The sequence below is a fragment of the Xiphophorus hellerii genome, chromosome 5, assembly GCF_003331165.1.
Source record: "Xiphophorus hellerii strain 12219 chromosome 5, Xiphophorus_hellerii-4.1, whole genome shotgun sequence".
Classification (NCBI taxonomy): Eukaryota; Metazoa; Chordata; class Actinopteri; order Cyprinodontiformes; family Poeciliidae; genus Xiphophorus; species Xiphophorus hellerii.
Window position 1 is genome coordinate 26,003,197 of NC_045676.1, and position 17,017 is coordinate 26,020,213.

The 17,017-nt window shown below is 39.9% G+C and overlaps 1 protein-coding gene across 1 annotated transcript; it reads right to left on the minus strand.

Moving 5' to 3' along the window:
* Nucleotides 1–141: 141 nt before the first annotated feature.
* On the minus strand, nucleotides 142–16,108 carry LOC116720647 (voltage-dependent calcium channel gamma-1 subunit). The gene is made up of 4 exons (XM_032564023.1): nucleotides 15,527–16,108; nucleotides 6,631–6,705; nucleotides 2,432–2,578; nucleotides 142–2,307 (listed from the first exon to the last, which is right to left on the minus strand). The coding sequence occupies exons 1-4, from the start codon at nucleotides 15,762–15,764 to the stop codon at nucleotides 2,075–2,077; spliced, it is 693 nt and encodes a 230-aa protein (XP_032419914.1). The 5' UTR covers nucleotides 15,765–16,108; the 3' UTR covers nucleotides 142–2,074.
* Between the last annotated feature and the right edge of the window lie 909 nt (nucleotides 16,109–17,017).

Genomic DNA, 17,017 nt, shown 5'->3' on the forward strand with positions numbered 1-17,017 from the left:
TGAAGCAAAACGTGAAAATTCCAGTTTTCTTGATTTTCTCTTCTTTTTTTTAGAAGAATAATCCTGAAACATCCAATGCCTCTTAGACATGCAACAGCAAATCCAGGTCTGAAAGAACTCTCATCCTAACAAACTGATACAAAATTTGTCAATTTTTTTATTTTATTTTTATTTCCTTAGAAATTAGTAGCGAGTACGAAATACAGAGTCGACGCCATTCCAAAGCTTATTCAACTGCATGCTATATAGAGAAAAAGAAACGTATCACATTATGGTAACATTTACCCCGAAATGGAACCATTTTATTTCATAACGCAGCAGCAACAACAAATTAGAGAACTAATATAAATGAGTAGCTTCATCCAAACACATTCCTGCAGCTGCATACCGTTTATTTCTAAGCAAAGATTATTAAGAGAGCGATGAATCAAACTGCAGTACATCTCACTGAAAATAACTACATTTTTTGCCCTGAGCAAGGTTGAGATTCTGGTTGTTGCAGCTCTGACAGAACGCTGTAGTTCGGTCTGACGTTACACCGGAGTTCTGTATAAAAGGTTAAGTTAACATTCACACTGTTCACTTTACGCATGTGACCCCCAAGCATTTCCAGCGTGAAGTCGAGCAAAGTCCAAACGAATGCAGAGGCTCTCTCAGTCGCATCGTCTGTACAAGTTTCTAGTTACATTTCTAGAATGTCAGAAAGTTTTGTGTAAAACAAAATAAACCAGTTTCTTTTTCTTCTTTTTTTCCCCCCCACCCACGCCTTTTACTAAATCCTACATTGAAAAGCGACAACACAGAATAATCTGCACTGACGTTAAAGTCGGAACAATTTCTTCTAGGAAAACTGGTTGGAAAATGACTAATTAAAGGGATAGTTTGGGTTATCTGAAGTAAGGTTAGAGGCGGATCTTACTGAGTTTGTAGAAAAGTAAAGAACTCCTCTGAGCGGTGAAGGTTGCACTATTTTAGCACTTTAAAACAAGGCTAACGTAGTTTGAGCTAAGCTGTTTGTACGGCTGACGAGCTGCTAGCTTATCACACTGACAATTTGTTTACTTATCCTATTTAACAGAAACTGATGGTGGTATGAAATCTGCCTGCTGCACTTAGAAGAACATTACTAATATTTTCACTGACCTACACTTCAAAACATCCAAAGTATCCCTTTAAAGGACGAAGTGTCACTTACAGCACTTCTTTTTTCTGCATATCCTGATTTTCTGGGTTATAAATAATCTGCTGGGTTTTTTTGTTTGTTTGTTTGTTTTTACAAAAACCAAACCAGCAGACATTACATAAATATAAATACTGTAGATTTGAATGCTAAGAAGGTTAATCGTGTTTGGGATAAATAAAACTTTCTTCATTTTGTCCGTGTGGTGGATCAGTAAAAGGCCTTGTATGTATGCACAGTGCACCTGCTAAAACTGAACCTTTTCCAACATAGTTGGTGCTGCAGACTGTGGGAGTGTTTAGCATTCAGTCTGACACACACACACACACACCCACCCCCCACACACACACTCAAAAACTTCTCCATTCTCTATCTGTAGAGCTTCTTTGAATAATCCTTGAGACGCCTACTTGACATCGTCAGTGAGCAATTTAATTCCGACGCCATTAAAAACACATAAACCTTCCTGTAAAGGTGTATATTCTGTATATTATGCGGCACTGAAGCTCAAATTAAGGTTACTGTGACGTCAGACTTGTTCTAGAAAATCCTTAGGGCCGTTTTTGTCTAAAAGGTACATACATGGGAGTAAGGCCATGGTCACATTAAGAATGATTCATGGGTATAATTGAGAAAGACAAACAGGATGTCAGTAAACGATGAGCTGTACACAAAAAAAAAAAAACCCAGCATGTGAATTGTGTTTCCGGTTGTGTTCACCCTGGTCGCGCATGTAGGGGTCAGGAAAACACATTAGCCTCCTCACTAAAGGCCCCATTCAACTGCTGTTCGAAGAGACGACTATGACGCGCAAACACCAACAACATGTTTCTCTTTTTTTTTTACTGGAAAACAACAAGAAAGTGATTCACGGCTGCGTTCGGTTGGCCGGCATCACTCTACTTGCTCCGGCTCGGCGTCCATGCACGTCTCCCAGGGGTTCCGGGGCATCTGAGGCATGGAGAGGACGAGGAGCGCGATGCCGGCCAGGAAGAGGAGGACGAAGCCAGAGCAGGCACAGGCGAAGGACCAGGCGTAGTAGTACTCGATCCAAATAGTGTCCTTGCTCTCGATCATGCTTTTCACCGACTGACGCATCACCTCCAGCGAGATGAAAGCGCAGATGCCTGAAGACAGAGAGGCGCAGGGTGTGAGCGTCATGGTCTGCGTAAAACTTGAGGCGTTGTGTGGACTGGGAAGGCTGCTGGAGAAGTTGGAAGGTTTGAAGTTTGGAAGGTGAACGGAACCGACCTGCGAACGCGAAGAACATTCCGGCGGGTTTGAGAAGGTAGTCCCTTCCTTTGCCTTTGCCGGTGCACGACCCGAGCAGACACAGAGATCCGAGGATCATGAAGGCCAGGCTGAAAATGGAGATGGCTGCGGCGGAAATGTTGTACTCTGGAAGGAAAAATAAATGATAAAAAAAAAAGAAAGGGGTGGGAAAAAAGTTAAAATATAAACAAACAGCTTCAGAAGCTCTTAAGAGACAAAGGCATGGAGAGAATCCCTGGTATGTAGAAAACATGCTGATGTCCAACAACCCTGAATAAATCTGATTGTCAACCTGTAAATCTAACCTCTAGGTCAGGGGTGCCCAAAGTGGGTCCTGGAGGGCCAGCATCCTGCATGGTTTAGTTCTCTCCCTGGTGGTAGAAACAACCTTCTCAGCATGTCAATGTTCTTCTTAGGCCTTCTAAAGAGCCATCATTGGATCCAGGTGCGTTAAACCAGGGACAGAACTAAAACATGCAGGATGCCGGCCCTCCAGGACCCACTTTGGGCTCCCCTGCTTTAGGTGTTTGGACTATGTTTGAATATGTTTTTAAAGTATTGGTCAGATCTCAACAGGAAAGCTTGAAACTAGCACATGTTTCTCTCTCTAAGGCTACGTTCACACTGCAACCCGAAGTGACCCAATTACAATGTTTTTGTGAAATTGGATTTTTACTTTTTTTAAATTTTTTGCCGTGGTCGTTCAAATATATGTGACTTGTATGCAGTGATGGCATCGTTACTTTGAAAAAGTAACTTTAATCGGATTACTAATTACTCCTTGAAAAAGTAACTAAGTTAGATTACTGACTACTTGATTTGGAAAGTAACAAAGTTACATTAAAAGTAACTTTTTTAGTTACTTTCAGCAGTTCTAACAACAACAAGGCTCTGCCACCTGTGAAAATTACATTGAACTTTGCCAAAACTTAACTGCAAGTTATTTTATAATGTAACATCAACAATTTGTCTCCACTTATAAGATTGAACTGAAGAGGAATTTTTAAAGGGTTACAGCAGTACAAAAAAAACGTTAGTAATTTGTGAGTGTTTCTGTGTAGTCCACTATTGTCTAGAAAACTCTAAGAAGCATTTTAAGTTGTTTTCCTTCCCACTTGGGAGTAATAGGGCATATCAATGACGTTCTGGTTTAGAGGAATGCGACCTGGACGTTGGGTCAAATTTGAATCGAATATGTATCAGATATAGAAGTGGCCATGGTCGGGGCGTGCCGTGGTGGCGTAGTGGTTAGCGCGACCCACATTTGGAGGCCTCAAGTCCTCGACGCGGCCGTCGTGGGTTCGACTCCCGGACCCGGCGACGTTTACCGCATGTCTTCCCCCCTTTCCTGTCAGCCCACTTTGTAAAAAGGGACTCTAGAGCCCACAAAAAGACCCCCTGGAGGGGTAAAAGAAAAAAGTGGCTGTGGTCGCATTCGAAAAATATCCCACCTGTGTTTAGACTGTCATGAAAAGGTCAGACATGGGTCGAATTACGTCAAAAATCGGAATTGAGTCACTTCAGGCTAAGTCTGAACGCAGCCCGACTCTAGTTAGCTAGCTAACTAGCTTACTTTTCTTTCTAGCAAGGAAGAAAGGAAAGCTAACTAGTTAGCTAGCTTAAGGCTCTGTCTGTTAACTATCTATGGCAGGAGATTGTCTTTTATTTCACATGAACATAAACTTTGTCATGACAGATCGTGTCATTTATTCAATCATATTTCAGAAGATGCCTCACTGGCAACAGTTGCAACATTTTGGCAGAATAATTTATTTTATCTCAATTGTCTGTTCATGGATTTTTATTGACAGTAAAAAGAGTAACATGCAGACTTTCGCTCAAAGTCTCAAAGGCAATGATCTCGATGTTCTCAAATTTACACACGTTTCTCTCTCTAAGGCTACGTTCACACTGCAACCCGAAGTGACCCAATTACAATGTTTTTTGTAATATAAATTTGCTTTACTTTTATGTTCGCAGATTCCATGTGTGGAATGGAAACAGCAGCTGGTTTGTGTTTTGCAGTGCTGGTTGTGATCGGGAGCGTTTGATCTGCCGCCTGTTTGCCTGCTAACCATCCCATTGGGGGGGTGGAGGTTCTCCTTTGGGAACCGAGTACCTTCATCTTGTGCTGGCAGGAGAGGACGGCCGCCACACCTTGAGCATTCTGGGCTTTGAGGTAGTTAGTGCATCTCTGCAGAGCTCTGGCGTGCAACTTCATTTGTATTTTATGTGAAATCTATATTTATAAAAAAGTGTTTTATACAAGTGTGACATAGGCACACCATAGTTTACTTAGTTTCTAGTCCAAGGAAGACTGGAGCATGTGACTTACCAAAGAAGCTCTTATGAAAATTATTTTTATATCTTCAGCAACAATATTAGTGAGAACTACTTAAATGCCAGACTTCAAGAATGTTCTCCCAAAATGGCTGCTGAAAATGTTGTTCCAAACTGTAGCTTTAAACTACTTCTTTTCTAACTTCCTGCAGCAGCTAGCTACTGTATGTTTCAGCGCAAATCCGTTAAATAAAAATAATCGTACATGCTGCTTGACTGAAATTTTTGAAAGTGTTTGTCTGTGAGTATGCGAGGAAGAAAAGAAACTTACACAGAACAAATAACACACAGTAAAAAAAAGAAGTCAGTATTCACAGTTTCTATAAAATCCGATGTTTATTTTATTTTTTACGTCTTAGTCTATTGCTTTATCCTCTTATATACAGTACAGACCAAAAGTTTGGACACACCTTCTCATTGAGTTCAATGAGAAAGTGTGTCCAAACTTTTGGTCTGTACTGTATATATGTATATATATATTTCTCCTATACAGATTTTTTTTGCAGGCTGCATATGCAATCAGCATCCAAAACTTTGATATCCCTCAATTACATCTAGTGAAACCACCTGCATTCAGAAGTTACCTTAAATTGTAAAGTCAGCTTGTGTGTAATTGATAGGCTCTGTGAAAGCCTCCGAGGTCTGTTAAAGATAATTGGTGAACCATTTCACGAAGACAAAGCGACAGCAGAAATATCATTTCTGGAAAAGCTTAAAGCAGATGTAGGTGATGAAGTAATATCGTAAGATTTGACATTCTCACTCAGCAGTGTTCAATTCATCCTTTGTAAAATGGAAAGATTGTAGCACAACTATATGCTTATGAAGACACGGCCGTCCACGTAGAGCAAAGTTTCGCGTTTCCACCGCCTGGCATATTGCAGATGTTTCGCCGTTCCAGAAACACCTGATTCAAATGGCTGGACAGGACAGCGGTTCCTGAGGATCGAGAAGCTCCAGCCTAGAGTCACTGGCCATGCAGGAAGTCTGTGAATCAGATCATTTGAGAGGCTTATGGGAACACTGGAGGAGGCTAACTATTGTTGCACGCTACAAATCTGATGTCAAGTCAGGTAGGAAACGCACTAAGCATTTAGAAAGAGACTCCAGTTCTATTACGACATCTTGTGGTACTACTCTGGTAACGATACACAGAGATTCATTACTACTTTTTAAGGTAACTGTATGACTGTGACTGTGAGTCACTGCAAGTATAGAAATACCTTTGGTAGCACACATCTTTAGGACAGCAGACACATAATGAAGCGTGATTTGTATCGCTAAACTGCAAACATGTTTTCAAATTTATTGACAATTATTGATGCTTTCCTTGAACAGGCAGCGGAGAATGTAGTAAAAATTACAATCTTGACAATACAGTTTTGTTTCTTTTTTACAAACATTGACTGGAATTTATCACGACGAGGATTATGATCAAGATAAAGAATGTATCGTGATATTTGATAAACGATGTACTTTTTTTGTGTAACTGGCTGACGTGTAAAATCCTTTTTCTACACGTCAGTGAATCTAATTAATAAACGAGTTTCACTTTTTGAGCCGAACTGCAGACATAAATGACCCTTTCAACAATATTCTGATATGTTGAGCTGTATATATGTATGCGCACGCCCACACGCACGCACGCACGCACACGACTGTTTAAGTGGTGCACATTTTCAAATGCAGAACAAAAACCGTGTTGTTTTTGTTCTGCATTTTGATGGCCTATGTCTCACAAGATGGAATATGTTCACCATCTGTTTTTTGTGCTTCACTGTTTTGACAAGATGGAGTGAAACGACCTTCAAGCAGAAAACACTTGGAGAACAACGTACCTTTTTGTGTTTTGTATTCAAATATCTCTGCATCTTGTCCTGGATTAAAGTGCCTGAAGTAAGTGCAGTTTTCATCTGTGAAAAGAGGGGGAAAAAATGAAAACGATTTCAGTGTCAAGTCCTGCAAGTCGTAATGGCTTTAAAAATGTTTAAAGGACACGTAGGACTATCTTAAGGAACCGTTAAATCTGAAGTATTAGTGTGAAGCTGTCTGATTTACACATAAAAGGTAATTAAAATACAAGTCTTAATTGCTTTGCCTTTTAGGAAAAAGCTAAATGTCTATGCGTCATAAATTGAAACACAAACGTGTAAATAATAAATTTCCGCCTAAATAATCAAAATCAATGTAATTTTTTATCTTGCAGCTGGGAAAGTTGAAATGTTTCACACATCAGACATTCAATGTGACGACTAACGGCTTCTCATCCTGAACGGTTTCTCTGACCTCGGGTGTGCCTCAGGGCTCGATCCTCGGACCCAGGATGTTCTCACCGCACCGGTGAGCGCCAAACACAACCTCCAGTTTTGTTTGTATGGAGATGATGTTCAGGTCTATTTGCCAGTTGACCCCAACAGCATAAATACGTCGGAATCTGTACTAAGTGGTTTTAAGAAGACAAATTTTCTGCACCCGAATGAAAATAAAACGTTCTGCGTTTGACTTAAGATTTTGAAATTAGCGGGTGAAGTAAACCATGGGAAAGATATTAACTCAGTCCTCACTGAGTTAATATCTCTACTTTAAAAAAAAATGTTACTGCAGTTTCTATTGGACTGTTGCTTTGTTTTAGATACTTCACTTTCCTTCTTCCCCTGCTGCACCACTGAACCTTTTCACACCCCCGTTGAAGTCTTGCCCTGCATCTTTTCACGCCATTATGGGAAACCCTCCTGCTGAGCACCTCGTGAACGTCTTGGCCTCTCTTGGAACACTTCACACCGTCTCAGATCTGTCACATTTACGCTCTAAAAGCATCTTAAAACCGACGAACCTCCGGATAACGGCAACAGTAAAAACTGTCTCCCGTTCAGAAACGCGCTCGGCTTCGTGCGGCGTGTCTTAACAAAGCAGCTGCGGTCACAGCACAAATCACGGTTACTTTTTTCTCCGGCAGATGACGCGCTAAAGCTTTGGGATTTGTTTTGAGTAAAAGTGGAGTTGCTCAGTGCGCCCATGAAGTGATTTGGTAGAGGAAAGGTTCTTTGATGTTGAGCAAGGTCGATAAAATATTGAATCCAGTTTAGGAGTAGTCTGGAATTAGTGTCAAATCTGGAACACGTCTTACTTTCATCGCTCACTTTACAAGTATATGATGAGAGCCAAGGCCACTTATCACACATCCTAGGATTGTACATGCTGTGAGCTTTAGACAGAAAGTATTAAATCAATTTTTTTTTAAATAGCTGCTTGATATATCACGTTAAAGGATTAATCTCAGTCGGTGTAAAAAATAAAAATAAAAATCAGCCCTCAGTTAGTAAGGAATAAATGCTGCTGTGTGGGAAAAAAAGAGTTTACTATTACAATATAGCAAGTGCTTAATTTTCCATGCTATGAAAATGTTCACGTGTTAAAATAAGATGAAATCTGAAACAACATAAAATAATTGGCACAAACTATTGGGGGAAAAAAAAGAGCTTTCTAAGGCTCCCCAAAGCCAGCTTTCACTGTCATGTAGCACACTGTGTGGGCCCGCATATAAATAAAGATGTTTTTATGAATGAGAACAGGGACTGGCCATAAAGAGAAGGAAGATCGAAAGATGGTTACCAAGCAACAAGCCCCACTGTTTTCACTGTCGACGGCACATAAGAGGTGAAATAGAGGCTCGTCAATGAGTTACACCTCTGAGTCAAAGCTGACGGAGAAATGAAAGGCCTCCGAATCACCCGAATCTCGGAAAATTGTTTTTTATTTTCCTGTCATGAAAAGGCAATCAAACTATTATTATTATTATTATTATTTTAAGATTGTGGACAGACAAGAAAGTTAAAACCCAGCCAGTGGCGTACACAAACATTATGGGGGTTAAGGTGGTAAAGTATTAAAAAAAGGGGCGACCTTAGTAATGTTTGATTTATTATGGGCACAGACTACATTGTAAAAAAGAAAGGGATTTCAGAAGGGCACTTTTTGTTCAGAGGACAAAGGGCAGATGCTCCAGCACCAAACTGTCAACATTACAGCACAAGATTTATCTGAAAAGTTTAACACATTGATATTACATGACCAGATGACCTATTTTGACCTAAAAGCCACTCAACACACCGGACACGGCAGTGACGGCAGCGACAAAAGTGGGAACATTTTTCAACTTTCCTGTGTTGTGTCGCTAGCTCTCTGTGCGTACTAGTTTGGAATTTGTCAGACCCTTTGGCTGAAGGAGGGCAAGCGATTGTACTGGGCTCAACATGACCTATAACAATGCAGAGTTGCAAAAGCAAGTGGAAAAAATGAGTGAGGAGACTCAAACCGGTGCGCTCAGGTGCAAATTTCACTTTAAAAAAAACAACAACAAAAAAACAGTGGAGGCTTGGATAAAACCAAGTTTAGAACAATGAATTATCCTTCCACCGAAATACAAGCACTCTGTAGTTAACATTTCTAAATTAACCTTTAAAACAAAATGACTACTTTTAAATTCTTCTGAAAATGAAAACCTGGAAAACTGAAACTCTTCAGACTATTTGATTTGAGAAAACAGAACATTTTCTGAAATATCTTTTGAAAACTTGCATATTTACACGTCAAGCTTACAAAATTAAGCATAGTGTTTAATCGTGATTAATTTGATAATTTTAAAAAAATCAATTGACACACAAAGACAATGGTATTTACCGCTAATTTTCAAGCTGGGGCACGTAGCCATCTAACAATACAACATGAGAAAGTTGAAAAATGTTCTACTTTTGTCGTTGCTGTCACTGTCACATCCGGTGTGTTGAGTTTACCCCTAGTGGCTTTTAGGTGAAAACTGGTCATTTGATTATGTAATATTAACGTGTTTCTGTTAAGCTGCTACCCTACAGCTGCCAGAAGGACCCAGCAAACCTTAACATGGGGTGAATTCAAAAGCAGAGGATGTTGAGTGATGGATCCCAGATGAAATTGCTCCTGAATTGTTAATTAGCTGCTTGGAGTTTTTCATGGGACAATTCAAAGCTAAAGGTGGGTAACATGTGTTGGCAATTTCCACTGATTTTCTGAACCACCCATTAAAGCCTGAGCTTTGACCTACATAGGGTTCCCAACTGTTTTTACCAAGGCGAGTTGTATTTACACAACACGCCTATCTTGATCCCAGAACCATTTAGTACATATTCAATCTTCACAAAATCCCAATGGGGCCCACATGGGTGGGGCAGTCACATGGAAGACCCCGACTTCCTGCCACCATAACCATAACAGGAAGTCGCTATCTGTCCCAAGCTTTTTTCTGTTGTTCTCATTTTACACTTTTTCGACAAACATCTGAATATGCAACTATAGCAAATATGAAGACAAACAAATTTCAAAGCCTTTGAATCTGTAATTATCTGTGAAAATGATTCGGGCCCCTCAGTGACACTCTGACAGTGTGTTCTCTGTATTATTGGCCCCTGTCCTGCTGGCTGTGCTGACATGTTGTGTAACTCTTTTCTTGTTCTAAATAGGGCAGTCCGTCATGTTTCCAAGGATCAGGTGAGAACGCCGGTTTTAGCGTCTCTGCACGCCGTCATGTCGCTTCCCTGTCTTTTTTGATGCGTGCCATCGATCCACTTTGTCAGAAGAGAAAATGTTAGGGCCAATAACCACAGCCAAAGTCCTAAGATAATCCAAATTTAGTCGATTGTACAAAGCCAAAAACTCTGGACGCCAGATAAAGTGTAAAGACGTTGCAGACATTCTGTCCGCCTATTTGATGGGTTGGTTGTAAACTTGGGTGTGTTTAAGAGCAAAATAGCATTGATTCCTAATCTTTTTTGGAGTGAACCGCCTATCCCGGTGCAGTGAGAAGTAATTTGAGTCCTGCAAGGGGACGTGGTGCTGTAGTCAGGTCTTGAGGGAAGGGTTTAATGGTGTTGTGGGTCTTAGAGTTATGCCAGACTCTGCCATGAGGTCCTGTCACTCAGGGAACCCACAGGCTTGTGCATGAACACTTGACCCCCATGGCTCTGCCCCAGCACAGCTGAGTATTTACATGCCGTATTTTTGTAGCTAACAGCAGTGTTTCGCTGCGTGCAATATGAAATAAATCGCACGCTTCCTATTTCTGGAACCTCTCAGATAGTTATTGTATTGGCCCTCTTGCAACAACGCGGCCATGGAAACCGCCAAAGTCCTGGCCTGAAAGTTTTTCAGGCAGAAAAGGTTTGCCGGTTGAGAGCTGAACGGAATATCCTATTTATAACCAGTAGCATCTGTGAATAGCGATTAAACTAAAGACGATAATCAGAGTAAAATTTTCTATGCTTGGATTTGAAGAAAGCCATTAACAGCAGCAGAAATAAGTCACCCTCTGTACTTTGTCAGCATTCTACTAAGAACAAGGCAGCCCACACTTTCCACTTGTGGATCTCTTCGCCTAAAGTCCTGTTTTTTTAATTTTTAATTTTTATCAGATGTTGACAACTGTCTGAAGGCATGTATCCAAAATAATCAATCCCTTCCCTCACCAAATCCTGCCAGCGGGGAACTCCATGCTATCTACTGGGACAATTTCATACTCAAAAAAAGATTTGTTATTGTCATCAGTATGACAATAACAAATATTGTTGTTTTGTTTTAGTTATATTTGCATGTTGAGCGTCATCTGTCTGTCTCATTCCAGTCGTAGCATAAACCACCCCACGGACTTTGATCTCAAATTTACCTGGCAGTTCAAGTTTTAGTCAAAGGTAGCTTCCACTACGGCCAAAATAAAGCAACATTTTCAAAACAAAATTAGGTTTCTTTGTGTGTCTCAACATAGAGAAACATCATTTTATCATATTTTTTCTGACACTCCAAACTGTTGCTGTGTTGGTCTATTTCTTTTTAGTAAAAAAAAAAAGAAGAAAGAAATGTCTATTTTGTAAAAAACTGCTTTTATCTTCTGTTTCTCAGAGTGGAAAGATTTGAGAATTCCTTTGGAGAAAAATTAGCTTAATTTGAGCGAGATTGTTCGGTTTGTTAATTGATGTTATTTATTTACACAATTATTATAACAAAATTAATTAAATGCCACGGTCAACCGTAGCGAACCGCTGCCACTCATAAATAATCAACATTATTAGTTACGGTGCTTTGAACTTAAAAGTGATCGTTCGAAAAAATAATACGAGATCCTTTATGCCACTTCAGTCAGCCATATTGGTATACCAAAATACAAAATTAGAGTGACTGATCAATAGATTAAAAATCAATTGTCTCAAAGGTTATTGATTTCAGTTCAAATTCAGCAAATTAGTTTATGAAACATTATTTTTTCAAAGTGTTTTTCTCCATCTCTGGTTTGCGTTGTGAACTGCTTGTTTGAACAAATTGAGCTAATTAGTCTAAATTAGTTTGGAGCTAATTTGGTCTCGCCAACAAAACTCTTCACTACAAACCTTGGTTTTCAAAATACATATTCACATTGCATAATGACATTATTATACATCTTTCTGCAGGTTATTTCATGCTCATTCTTACATACTTTATGTGCGTCTGTGGGAGGAATCCAGGTAATAATCTGGCATAAACTAATCTGAATCGGTTGAAAACAAATTTAACCTCATCTCCAGTTTTTTTGTCGTTTCATTGTTTTTCTGGCTCTATTTTTTTACTTGTACATTCTTACCGTTTTACTTTTAGTAGTTTATTTCAGCATTATTTCACATTTTACTTAAGTGTTACTAGCTTACTAAGTTTATTGATTAAGGTAACAGCTGGTTGAATTCTTTCTGTTAAACATTGTTTGGTCATTTTGATCCAGATTACCAGTTTTATTGCTAATTACCTTCAGCACTTATTAATAGTTATTCATAGCTAAACCAGACTATTGTTGCACAGCATTATAATGATCATGTTCATTTGTTTTTACTGTGAATAAATGTTCTCCTAATTACACACAATCTTTGCAGATAAAAACTCTGGAATCCAAAATATGTGCCACCTATCGCCGCCGCCTGGAGAGCTCAACATGCGCCCGGCTCAAATTATTGAGAAAATCCGGCACGTCTGCACCAGTGAGCCGCGCCTCGGGCGTTTCAGCTGTTTCTGAAAGAGACCTGCGGTGCAAGCAGAGTGCAGGCATCCCAATCGCCGCCGTCAGTCAAGAATTAGCTTAAGTTTGTGAGTAGAAGGGATTTAGACAGGTGTCTATGGTCATGTCGTGAAAAGCTGACCAAAACCCACAAATGTTTAACAACTGCGTGACATACAGTCTGATAAGTGCTGCTCATATAATGGTTGACATTCGGGGGGAGGGCACGTTGCATTGCACCCTGCAATTTTTGGGAACATTTAATTATATCAGCACCTTTTTTATTATCTTTAATCCCTTAACTTCCCTCACGACGGTTATGAGGTATTAAATAGTTTCATTTAGGTTAAAGGTACACAAAACTCAAACATTTCATAGACTCATTAGCTGTTTGGTAGTGATCTAAAAAGCAACCTACGAATTTCACTATTGATTATAGTATTAAAAAACAAACCATTTCCTTTTCCATGTTCCTGGAACAATGACAGACTAAAAAAAAAAAAAAACACGTTGTCATTTTCACCACTATCAGTACAATGGAACATAATTCTTCTGTGCGCAGTCGATAAGTTGAGCTTTTCTTTTCACCCTTAGATGTATGTATGTTTTATAACATGCACACTGTAAGCTATTCTCAGCAGCTTGTGTGGGAATAAACTGTTTAGCTGTTGTGAAATGTAGTGTTTTTTGGTGGTCTCTTTACCCTCTGTGGCTCATAAATTGTAGTGTCTCTGGCTGGCACCTGCTGCTGCAGTCTGATTAAGTCTTCACACTCCTGTTGTTTGCAGAGCTCAGAGGTCAGCACCCTCTTCAACCCAGAGAGCCATTTTCTTTTCGGTTCTGATAAATATAATTAGTCCTGAGCCACAAAACCTAAACCCTCCTTCAAAAAAGAAAGAAAAAAACTGAAACAATTAGTAAATGCTGGGGTTTTTTTTCTTTTTTTTTTTTTTACCACAAAAACAGGAGCAAGAAGCATATCAGCTACGAGTGGTACTGCCAGTTAATATAATAATAATGTAATACAAGGCTGTGGAGAAAGTATTTGGCCTATTGCAGTTTTTTGTTGTTGCAGAACAACAACCACATCCTAATGGGGTAAAAATGGCAACATCAGAAAATACAAAAAGCCGTTTTCAAACAAAAAATGTCTGCAGTAAAGGAAACAAGCTTTACCAAACCAATTGGGCCCTGTGTGTGTGTGGGGGGGGAAGTAATGGTTCCTATTGGGTAAATCATAAATGAACTGTAATGTTGCCAACAGGGGGAATTATTTTTTCATGGAATGTCATGTTGGTTTGGTTTGAATGACTCTCGATTCTCAGTGAATAAAATCAGCAACTTTGTCTAATATTATTATGTTTGATGACCTGAAAAATCACGGTGTAACAAGGAGAAAGAAACAGAAAAAGTGTTTTTCACAGCAATGTAGAAAAAAAAAATCCACTCATATTTTAGAGAGTTAGCAACAATTTGCCAACTATTTTTTCACTTCTACCAAATTAAACAGCAACATAAATGATGTGCCCAAGAAGTTGTTTTTGATCCAGATGACTAGTTTTGTTACTAATTACCTTCAGCAATTATTAATAGTTATTTATAGCTAAACCAGACTATTGTTGGACAGCATTATAATGATCATGTTCATTTGGTTTTACTGTGAATAAATGTTATTCTAATTACACGCAACTTTTGTAGATAAAAACTCCAGAATCCAAAATATCGCTGCCGCCTGGAGAGCTCAACATTAAATACTCTTAAATTAATATTTATCATATAAATACTAATATAAGCGCTTTGCACATCTAAAGCACAGTGAGCGATTCTTTTTCCTTTAAAATCCTGCAGTAAAGCCTATTGCTGGTCCTCAAACTTCACATCAAGTGTTAAGGTCTCATTTGTCTCTGAACTATGGCGCGGTTCTAATGCACACGTGGATTCTAGCGGACTAGAGATCGTTTCTAAAGTAGATTATAGCGCATGGCATTCTGGGTAATGCCATAGATGCGCCCTCACCAACAACGTGACGTGTGGAAAACGTGAAAAAACGAGGAAATAACATCTCACCACTGGGAGAAATGGCTCGGTCTTTTTTCCAAACACAAAAGAGAAATCCTACAACCGTTAAAATCTGACGCCACTCCGTGGTTGTTTACATTTAGTAAAGGAGGAAGTTGAGCTCATGTCTTCTGAGGTTTCTGTGTTGTTTCCCTCAGCGGCTCCTGTTGCAGCGCCACCGCAGGCGAGGAGGGGAACAGGTTTTTCAAAGGAATAAAAGTGAACTGCATCGGCTGAAAATGTAACAAATGTCGCCATTTTGGTCCTCAATCAAAGTCTACCGAACCATCAGGTGTGAAAACACCCTGAAATACTGTGTGTTTACTTTGTTTCTACAATAGAATTATTATTATTATTTTCATAACAAAAGAGATACAATGTTCAGTATCTCAAAAAGTATCTCAAAAGTTTGGACACCCCTGATTGATTACCTCTCCAGGGATTTCACACAGTCACGTGACTTCCTCTGTTAGCTTCAAGCTTAACAGGAGAGGCTGTGGTGCAAAAAGCTGTAGCTGCGCTTCGTGAGGCTAAATTGTTCGCCACATTCGAAAACCTAAACTTTTACCATTTGTTTTGACTTTACTGATGAGTTAGAAAGCGTTTTACCTGGAGTTTTGTTGCCTTACCTCCAGGCAGGCTGATTGGTCCGCAGCCATGCTCTTTGTCATAGTTCTGCTCGGTGATGTAGATGTGCTTCTTGCACAGCCTCCAAAGGCCGAAGTGTACCGCCTCGCAGGTCTCATTGAACCTCACCACCTGTGGGCTGAGCACCGCCCAGTGGTCCGTGACCACCGCCGTGAACATGCACGCCATACCCACCACCAGCACGAAGATGGCGATCTTTATCTTGGTGCGCTTGTGCATGTTTTCCAGTTGGTGCGACTTCTAGTCAGTTAACAACAACAACAACAAAAAGTACGTCAGACTCGATGTTCTGATCTGAAACTCTGAGACCTCTTCCCCTCGGTGGGCCGCGGTAAGTCTCAGGGGGGAAAACACGTCGTCGTCCTTTCCCTCTCTCCACCCAGGACAAATGTCTTCTCTCTCGCTACCGCAAATCTGAGCTTCTGGTTCGAAGGGAAGGGGGCCAGACTCCTCTGTCCTACTTTCATGTCCCTCTTTCCCCTCACACTGTGACGGACGGTTCACAAAGTCAGCTGTTGGGGTGGATCAGAGAAGTTGATGACCAGACTGCCTGCCATGCTGGGGAATGGGTGTGTTTCTCAGGGTGTTGTATGCTATAAATGACCATTGAGTCAGTCTCTGCGCTTATCCTATTACAGTATCACTGTGTTGAGATTAGCAAAGTGCCATTATAAGAGCATTAGCATAACACTTTTATTCATAATAATGCAAGCTGAATTTTAAAGAAGTACCTTTAATAGGGTATCACATAGTTTCTCTCTTGCTTGTTTAATTGCCATATGATATTGTTGAGTCAAAGCTCTGTGATGTCTTTGTATGGATTTGTCTCTTTATGCTATATTTATAAGAAGAAAGTGTTTGTGCCTTTAATGAGCTGCGACTGAAAACCCAAACGCTTCACACACGCGAGGGCAGTACGCTTTGAAATGGATGTTAACTGTTGAGGTGAACTCTGTGTCAGTAAATCAGCTCTGTCTCCTGGACTTCTGCAGCAAATCAAAAGCTCATTTAAAACAAAAACTCGCCAAGAGGTTCAAGAAATAAACAATCACACCAACATGTAAAAACAAGCTTCTTTTGATTCAGAAATTGTACTAATATGTACTGTATATCACATTGTATTGCAGCCTGTCATTTCAAATCCTTCAGTATCACAGAATTTTGTCCTTACTGGATCCTGATATGAAGGGAAACCTCATGCTGAAAAGCTTTTGCTTGTATCGCTTTTTTTTTAAAAAGTCACAGTGAGGTGTTGCCGATCAAATAACCTTTTAACCATTAAGTGATTATCAGTTCTTGGATCATTAGTCATTGAGTAATATGACTCTGTTGTTCAGTGAAAACCTCGCAGCAGTAATTCAAAGAAGTGTCAGAGAGTCCAACACTGAGGTACTTGATCCACCAGCAGCTGCCTTGTTACAGAGGGTGTTGACCGCTGGAGTAAATTACACCTTTCTTATGCCATCGGGGGC